The sequence below is a fragment of the Pinus tabuliformis genome, chromosome X (genome assembly GCF_031772625.1).
Source record: "Pinus tabuliformis cultivar Carrire ecotype Pingquan chromosome X, CPIR1, whole genome shotgun sequence".
In the NCBI taxonomy this organism is placed as follows: domain Eukaryota; kingdom Viridiplantae; phylum Streptophyta; class Pinopsida; order Pinales; family Pinaceae; genus Pinus; species Pinus tabuliformis.
The window spans coordinates 1,344,879,593-1,344,889,657 of NC_142308.1; the positions used below are offsets into that span (position 1 = coordinate 1,344,879,593).

General features: G+C 36.1%; 1 protein-coding gene across 1 annotated transcript; it reads right to left on the bottom strand.

Annotated features, from left to right (window-relative positions):
* Nucleotides 1-7,994: 7,994 nt before the first annotated feature.
* Nucleotides 7,995-8,818, bottom strand: LOC149145053 (transcription termination factor MTEF1, chloroplastic-like). Its single transcript, XM_089452886.1, has one exon. The coding sequence runs from the start codon at nt 8,716-8,718 to the stop codon at nt 8,005-8,007; it is 714 nt and encodes a 237-aa protein (XP_089309012.1). The 5' UTR covers nt 8,719-8,818; the 3' UTR covers nt 7,995-8,004.
* Nucleotides 8,819-10,065: the final 1,247 nt, after the last annotated feature.

Genomic DNA, 10,065 nt, shown 5'->3' on the forward strand with positions numbered 1-10,065 from the left:
TGATCCACCGATTAACCTCCCAGCCTACTCCTTGGGTATTCTTCTTCCCCGCGGACCCCTGAGCTGCAATGGGGTTGTACAATGGAGGAATGCAATAGCTGGTAGAGGAGAGCACTCCTTGGCTCAAGAGTCCTCTCTCTAAAATCCTCTACCTCACCAAACTCACTATAGTTTCATAATCACTGCTCTGACATAGTCTCATCCATCCCACAATAGGATTCCAAAAGTCCCTTCTCCCATGGTTTGCCCCTTCTTTTATAGGAGTCCTCATAGGTGACACTTGGCATGTCATGCATAATTAATTATTTTTTTATAATTCAATTGTTTGATTATTCACCCACCCATTTGTCACTCTCTCATCAAGGGTCTCCAAAATTATTTACTTAAATTTTGATTTAAAACTAATATTTTCCTCACCTCAACAAGATTCTTATTTCTTCTCCTAGTTGCCTCTTGATCCCCCTTGTTACTCCTTAATTTGTGTTCATTACTAAAGTCAATTAATGAGTTCAAGATTTGATCCCCTATCTATTCCCTAATTTAACTCAAGTTATCTCTTAGATGGATATTCTTGCCACATGGAGGTTCTCTACATTTCTCTAAAATTAAATTTATTAATCTTATTTAATTCACCATCCTCTTCTCTTAATTAGGTTTAACTATCTTAGGATTAATCTTTATCCTTACAATTATGTCCCTCTTTCCCCTTTTTACCTAATTAAACTACATAATCTACCTAATATTTTCCAACATGGGAAGGGTAAAGTTTTTAAGGTAACTTATTTTATTTCTTCATATGATCCTCTTAACCCAAGTTTTATTTTTGGTTTAATTGCCTCGGTTTCTAACATCATTTACCCTTGATGTAAATTTACCTAGTTTTCATTTCTTGATTATATTTATCAATTAATTTATTTTTAATGATTCCAAGGGTGCCAAGTTTGGTCGTGCCCTTCAAGAACTTCCTTTGAAGTTCCAAGGGTGCCACACCTAATAGTTTATTTGTGATGTTAAGGGTGCCAAATTGGTCATGCCCTTCAAGAAATTCCCTTGAAATTCCAAGGGTGACACACCACATGCCTTTCAAGCATTCAGTGACTACGAGGGGAAAGTATAGGTGCAATGACATAGACCACTATCATCTCTTATGTTGCCTGCTATAATGAGACTAATGGTGTCGGGGATCAAGGAATCCACCTTGATGCATGCGCCCTGGTAAAATCCTCATGAGCGACCCAACTTTGGGACCTGCCCTCATGGCATCGTGATCTTCAAGGCGAAGGTGTTTCAACCCTTCCAGCCCAAGTCACGGTGGGAGTGCTAGTGGGTGAGATCATGGAAACTATCCCACCCCTCCCATATAGTTCCATCCACTTGTGCAACCCCATCACCCATATGTGAGCCGTTCAGTCAAGCAACTAATATGTGCCTGTAACCATTAACATATCATCAGGATATAGATAAACGTATATAGCAGGTTTCAGAATCGACTTAGAATTTCAAAGATAAAATAATATAAATTTTCATCAAACCAGGTGTCATCAACTCGTCATATGTGAGTGCCTCTAATGGTTTCCTTCCATACTCAATAATCATCAGTACAAGGTTTCTCAGTGTTAGTCATTGTCATAATAACATCATTAACATCACCTAGTCATTCACATCATTGCTCATTGTGAACCAGAACTAATGCAAGTAGGTAACATGGGGGCACATCCATCATGGCTATCATCATCATAACATCAATAGAGACCAAACATAACCATTTATGCTACAATCATCATAGTATCAATAGAGAACATGCATAACCATAAATGCTACAATCATCATAATACCAATAGATACATACATAACCATTAATGCTATCTTCATCATAATATCAATGGAGAACATACATAAACATCATAACCACTAATATCACAACCACTAATAATAGAGTCATATGTCTGAATCCTCAACCTGAGGTCCTCAAAGAATAAAGTGTGGGCCTTAGGGCTAAATAAATGTTAATGACATATCATTGCCAGTCAACTAGAGTGGGGCACTACATACACCCCCTCTTAATAATGGACTTCGTCTCGAAGTCCTTGGAATAGGTAAGGAAACTGGTGATGCATCTCTTTGGTGTCCTCCAAAGTAGCTCAATTGGGACTATAGTTGTCCCACTAGACCTTAACCTGGTCCACTAACAGTCGTCTAAGCTGCAAAGTTCATTGATCCAGTATGTGAACTGGTTCAGCCATCACTGTTCCCTCATCCGAAACCTGAAATGACCAAAGTCAATAACATGCGAAGGATCTTGAAATATAATGACGCAAAACAGAAACATGAAACACATCATGCATACGCGCTAAAGATGGAGGTAAGGCAAGCCTATATGCCACCGGCCCTTTCCTTTCTAAGATTTCAAAAGGTCCCACAATGAAGTCCATTGATGTAACTTCCCATTTAGATTTTGGTATCTCATGGGTCTCAATAACCCTATTGGATGTCTATGTTCAGCTTTTACTCGTTGACACTCTAAGCATCTTGCTACCTAGTTCACGATGTCCTTCTTCATCCCTTTCCAAAAGACGAGTGGTTTCAGGTCTACACTCATCTTCTTAACACCAGGGTGTGCCATGTATACTACGTGATGTGCTTCATTCAAGATTAACTGGTGTATATCTTCATTCGGTGGTACATATATCTTTCCCCAAAATCGTAGTTGCCCATCATTATCAAGGGATCATTCTTCATATTTTGGGACCCTCATTGCATCCTCCCTCAAACTTTTGTTAACCTCCTGATACCAGGTGTCTTTAAATTGCAAATCAAGCAGTTTCTCCCTCAAATTTGTCTTTAAGGGAATCACTGAAAATATCTAAGGCCTCCTACTTAAAGCATAAACCACCCTATTTATCGTTCATTTCATGTAAGTGATATCAAAATCATATTTACTAATTGGCTCAGACCATCGTCTTTGTCTTGCATTTAAGTGGTCTTGAGGGAATTTGTGTTGTAGCCCACCATGGTCAGTCCTAAGATCAAACTTCCTTCCTAGAAGGTAGTGTCTCCAAATATTTAGTGCATAAACAATTGCTGCTATTTCTAGATCATGGGTTGCGTATTTTTCTTCATGGTTTCTAAGTTTCCTTGATGCATAAGCTATTACTCTTCCTTTTTGCATCAACACACAACCCATCCCTTCCTCTGAGGCATCAGTACAAACCAAACTTTCTTATTCCATATCCGGCACCTTCAAAATTGGTGTTGTCATTAATAACACCTTTAACCTTTGAAAAATCTCTTCACATTTTTCAGTCCAAAAGACTTTTTTTTTGTTCTTTCTTTGGAGCTCGGTAATATACTTCCAAAGGAACAATTTATGTGTTTATAAGTTCTTGATTATATAATTCACCTATCAATTTCAAATATTCCTATAAGATTTAATCAAAAGAATACATTCAATCTACTTAGCATAGTAGGCTTAGACTACATTATGTCATGTAAATGGTAGGGTGGTTGGTAGCATTATCATAACATAAACTGAGATTGTCAATAGTAAAAAGAGAGAGAGTAAGTTTCTAATGTTTTATGATTTTAATAATAGAAGTACCAAAAACCCTAATATTAATACTAAGATTAGGTAAATATTGTGTTATATAACATACCACTAGAATAGGGTAATTATTATATTACATGCATGTATGATAGGGATACCAATTCGAAGCAATAATTAATCTGGGCTTACATTAATGAAATAATATATAAGTGCTTATATAGCTAAAAGTGTATGATATGACACATTGTTATACTTTGGTATATAAGATATCTAAGAACAAGTATTAATAATGAAATCATATATAATAATAAATTCCATTATTTATATGGAAAAATAATTTAATAATGAAAATAATGTAATGGTTCTCACAATGTTAAACTAGCACAACCAAGAAGCGTAAATGACTAGAATAGTGCAAGAGCTATTTGAGTTATTATTTACGTTCAGGTAAAGAAGCATATTTACCCATAGTTATTGCCCACCATTGTTCATGCAATTTTATTTTATTTTTTTGCATAATTTAACTTTGAGTAAAAATGTCAATATGTGGATTTACTAGCACAAAAATACAAATAACAAAGCACGAATGAAGGGAATAACACGCCTTAGTTTTCACTAGATCAAAACATATTAGAATGTCTTATATTCAGGAAACATGATATCAAGGTCCACACAAACTAATTTCTTTGAATTTACAAACTAACTGAATTATCTTAGCATTACACCTCTTACTTACTATACAAGTCCATGCTGACACTGATCATTTCAAAAGAAGCACGTGTTACTAAAACATCTCAAGGAAAATAACTTAGAGCAATGTGGTTTTTTTTTTTTGTAAGACTATAAAAGCTTAAGGCACATTGATCTTGCCATTGGTAGCAATAACATATTCTTGATCAAAGATAATGGTTGAGGATTTTTAAATTAGTGAACCAAAATTCCCATTCCAAGTTCCAATTCATCATTTTAAAAGGAGATATCACTTACAAAAGCTCTGATATAAATTTCCATTCCAAGTTTTTTTTTTTTTTTTTTTAGACTATAAAAGCTCAAGGCACATTGATCTTGCCATTGGTAGCAATAACATATTCTTGATCAAAGAGAATGCTTGAGGATTTTTAAATTAGTGAACCAAAATTTCCATTCCAAGTTCCAATTCATCATTTTAAAAGGAGATATCACTTACAAAAGCTCTAATATAAATTTTCATCCTGCAATACAAAATTTATTTCCTTAGGCACTCCAAAAATAAGCAGAATGTTTGTATCATATTTTAATAACCACTCCCAATGACTACTTTGTTGTCTGAACAATAATATGTTTACTTTCTTTTTCATTTATCATCTACAACCCAAAAACTTGTACAAGGAACAATAGATTGCTTCAGTTGATAACTCTAAAGCACTGGTGTAAAGAATTGAAGCAAGAAAATATAGATTCAGACTGTAATAGTTAAAAGCATAGAAAGGATTTTTAACGATTAAGGGTGTTATTTAATACTAACATTGTTTTATTCCCAAAAACAAGATTCATTTCAAAGCTTTATCTAGAGAGGAAATGAATAGACCCATAAATACCACAACTCCCTAATGAAAGTAATACTCATCAGTATTAAAAATATGTGTTCTAAATTGAAGGATCACCATAGCAGATTAAAATAGGGAATATAATAGACAGTTTGGGATTTATTTTCAACGATAATAAGAGGCATTAACAATCAGGGTTCATAAGCTATGTTCAAAGCCATTGCGTTATTCTAGGTACCAAAAATAGGCTCTTCTAGTAGTCAATGGACAATGGCAGCTGTAAGCATCACAAGTAATGAGAGACGGGGACAGAATGTAAATGCAATGGGCCACATAACATCAGAATAGAAAGAAAATTCTAGCTTAGAGAATCAACCATGGTGCCATTCAAATCACAGGCCTTCAATTATTTCCATTTAAATTCAAGTAGTCCCTTTGAACAATATTTAGTTCAATAACTGTGTTAAGAACTTTGAAGGCAACTAATCAAGGAAAAATCCCTAGTGACTTACGTAGAACTTTAAGCCATATTCAAAATTGATTCTTTTAGAAACAAATTATTTTGCATATAAAACCATACCAAGTGTTCACAAATACTCCAAGAAAACAAAGTTCAAATCAATGAAAGGGCCCATGTTTCTGGATATTTAATTATTGATCCATCTGAACTGTCAGACTTCAGAAATGAAGAGAAGGAATCATAGAGAAAAGAAACTTGGATATGAAAAAGAGAGAAGGAAATTGCATTAAAATCTACAAAATAAATTAAGTGATGAACATATTTTTAGCAGAAAGATGTGGAAGAATTATTCAGAACTGGGGAGACATAAATTGTTCATGGAAACAGATTAGGAAATGTACAGAATTGTTTGCCGAATAATTCACGCTACATGGGAAAGTTAAAAATGATGCTCGCATGCTTCATATTTTGATGTGATATACAAGTTTAATGGAAGCTTGTCATCACGTTGTTTATCTGAATACAATTCCTATCCAGTCAAATTGATATCTGACACTGAAGTATTTAGGCCAGAATTCCAACAGAACACCAAATGAAGATTTGTCACCCTAACTTCTGTTCAGTTGTGATTGAGAAGGCAGCCAAGTTTGAACTGTGCAAAGTCCTCGAAGAATTTGAATTCGAAGTCGTTCCAAAAAAAAAATCGAATCTGGGCACTGTTTCTTAATTAAAGAACAAATAGAAACATGGCGCAAAATGGCTATACGTGTCAATTCAACGTGGGTTATACTAGAGGAAACCTGGGTTTACGTTGTGCCTATCCACGTATCTGTAAATGTGCTCTGGCAATGTTGAAAATTCCAGCATTGACCGCCAAACTACCATTTCACCTACCTTTACACTATTGTGGATTTCTCCTATATTTCTTAATTTATCATCTTCCATTTTTATTTTTATTTTGAGATTAATCATCTTTTCGTTATCCTCAAAATATGGCATGTATAGTAATCTAAGTGCTGGTTTGAAATACTTAGCATCTAATCTTGCCAACATTTTAATTTATTTATGTTAAAATGACTTTTATATACAAAATGGATCCATTAAATCATGGAACGACATGCTTAAAGAGGTTAATGTGTCACTTTGATTAACAATATTTCTCACTAGAAATTGTTGTGGTATTAACAATGTTTCCCGCTGGAAGATTTTCTGTGGCACAAACAACAAACTAAACATGTTGGGTATAATCAGTAATTTGTTTACCTCAAGGTTTATTCATTTTTATTTACTGCACTTGTTTTTCCTCATTAAAATATTTTAAACATTCCAAACTGGTCAAACGTGGAAGTTTCTATTGTACTGCATTTGAGAGAAATTTACTTGAATTTCACAAATTTACTTTATTTCCTGCCATTATTAATTTAATTTCCCCAATTTCCCCATCTAGTATGTCAAATTAGATGTCAAAGCTTTTTGGGAAGAAAGCCATGCTCTGTTTTTAGAACATTGTTTGCCTACACTGTTCACCAAATTAATTCAAATCTCTACCCTATTTTGGCGTGAGGAAAATGAAGGAGTCGAAGTATGGGAGCCTCTACCCTGTTTTGGCATGAGGAAAATGAAAGAATCGGCTGCAGGAATTAATGCACTCATGGAGGCCTTCCTCTGGCTAATCAGCGATAGGAATTCTTTCTTTTCTTGTTTTCGCGGATGCACAGGCAGTGTAAGGTGATGTGATAAATTTGCATTTAAGACAAAATCGATGGATCCATCGGAGAAATTTCCGTTAACTCGGATGTACAGCTCGCGGATTCACTGGAGGGTTCATTTCACTGCATTTTTTTTTTACCGGTATTTATTATCTTTTGGTTTTGTCAGACAATGGACAATGATATACTTTTCTGTAACAATAGTGACTGCTAGATTTGTGGGATAACCCCAGGATTGTGGTACGATATTAGATATTTTTATACCAATTTTTTTTCTCACCAAAAACTTTGCATGCACGATTGATTTATACATTATAGACTTCCGCCCACACGCAGGTTTATACCAATTTTTTTTCTCACCAAAAACTCTACATGCACGATTGATTTATACATTATAGACTTCGGCCCACACGCAATTCCGGGTTTGATTTTAAAGAACTTTGGCCAACACGCAATTCAGGGTTTAATTTTTGCAATCTAGGGTTCGATTTTCGTATTAAAATAAATAAATAAATAAAGTATGCCAAGTATCAACTCCAACACCCCTGATAATTTCAACGGAGATATTTGTACATATAGGCACCATAGGCCTTGACTAAAGCGTCCGGCATGCCGCATGCGGTTTAGTCGGTAGACACTTTGGGCTTTCCCATGCATCTGGGAACTCTACCACTCATGCTGCTAGGGATGATCAACTGCCTTCTATGCTTTTGCCTTTGTAGTTTTCCCCATCGTTGTTTAATCGGGTACAAATAATGCAGGAAACTAGGTTCCAATTTTGACGGCTTCCTTATATGAAAACCCCATTCTCTGTATATATTCAAGCTTTGGAATGAGCTTCCCTTCAACACTAGAGGCCAGGAGGAATGAATTTTGACAAGTGGGCAAATGCAGATCCTTAAACCCTAGCCTTGTTACCAGGTAGTAGAAAGTGGGTCGAAGCTGATCCTTCACTCTACATCTCAATAACTTGGGACAACTGCTGATAAAGCTAGGTATGTCCGAGGCCGCAACCATCACATCTCTTAGCAGAAAAATGAATATCGGCCTCAAGTCGTCTTCCGAATTCGAAGTCATGACCTCAGGACACATGAAAAATATCCTCTGCACGTCCCTCTTCGTCAAGCCCATGTGTTGTAGATAGAACACAACGCTCTGTATGTTGTGTAAACTCGTGGATTCAATTGTCGCAGAGTCTAACAATGTTGTGTATTCAACTCCTATACTTTGCAGGTACATGACTTTACGCTTGAGGGATTGTTGTATGCTAAAACTACTGAATGGCGCTTTAGCAGAGTTGGGCTTACAGGCCAAGGTGAGTGTATCAGAGTCGGTGCACTTTGTAGCGCTTAGCACAGGACATGTAATTGTGGTGTTACTTGGACAAAATTTCAACACAATTGGAAGTTTGGGCGACAGAGAGGAAAATGGAAATGGCCAACGATGGATTGGATACAGATATCCAATATCCAAAATCATCTTCCATGGAATTAATCAAAAATGCTGCCACTAAAAGACGCCTAAAACCTGCATTCATTCGTTTAAAGATAAATTGGTATCAGTATCAAACTGATATTCATCCCATTTTCTAGTAACGACAGCGAGAGGAGAACAATTTATTTAGTAGTAAGTCGGTGGTTTATTTGCTTCATCAACTGGATCAAGATCAACGGGTGCTTTCACATTCAGTCCCACATAAAGCATAAGGAGATTGAATTCAGAAAGAATAAGATATTGATTTTAAGGAATGGAACCTGTTCCCTTCTATTTCCCTATAGAACTGATATCTTTCCAATTGGTGCGCTTGAAAAGTTCGGCAGAATTGGAGATGCTTGTGTATGAACAGGCAGCCAGCTTACCGTAAATGTGGGGTAAGCTTTAGCCACGGCTAGTCAGGCACATGGTTTTGACGGTCGACGTTTTCGTTGGACAAAAATTTTGTAGCTCTGGCGCCGACCTGAGTCTTAATCGTTGGTTGGTTTTGGTAGGCCCATAGGTCTCAAGGGTTCAACATAGCTCTGATACCAAGTGTAAGGACTATACTATATATATAAACAATTCAAAATAAAATACAACCAGAAGAGAAAAACATTGGGAATTCAAATTTATTCAGCAACTATCTAACACATTCCTAAATTCCATTTCACTGAACATATCATAAAATTGACATATATTTACAAGGAAATCATACAAAATAATATTGCAACACACATATACCATTCTCCAGAATATGAGACTCCACTTGATTTGCCGTTAGTTGTCTTACCTTGTTGTCGGTCACCTCCGAGAGTGAATGACGCCGTACTTGATCCGAATGCAATGACCCACCGGTTAACCTCCCAGCCTACTCCTTGGGTACTCTTCTTCCCCGCGGACCCTCGAGCTGCAATGGGGTTGTACAATGGAGGAATGCAATAGCTGGTAGAGGAGATCACTCCTTGGCTCAAGAGTCTCCTCTCTAAAATCCTCTACCTCACCAAGCACACTATAGTTTTCTAATCACTGCTCTGACATAGTCTCATCCATCCCACAATAGGATTCCAAAAGTCCCTTCTCCCATGGCTTGCCCCTTCTTTTATAGGATTCCTCATGCATAAAATTTTTTTTTATATAATTCAATTGGTTGATTATTCACCCTCCCATGTGTCACTCTCTCATCAAGGGTCTCCAAAATTATTTACTTCAATTTTAATTTAAAACTAATATTTTCCTCACCTCAACAAGATTCCTATTTCTTCTCCTAGTTTCCTCTTAATCCCCCTTGTTACTCCTTAATTTGTGTTCATTACTAAAGTCAATTAATGAGTTCAAGATTTGATCCCCTAT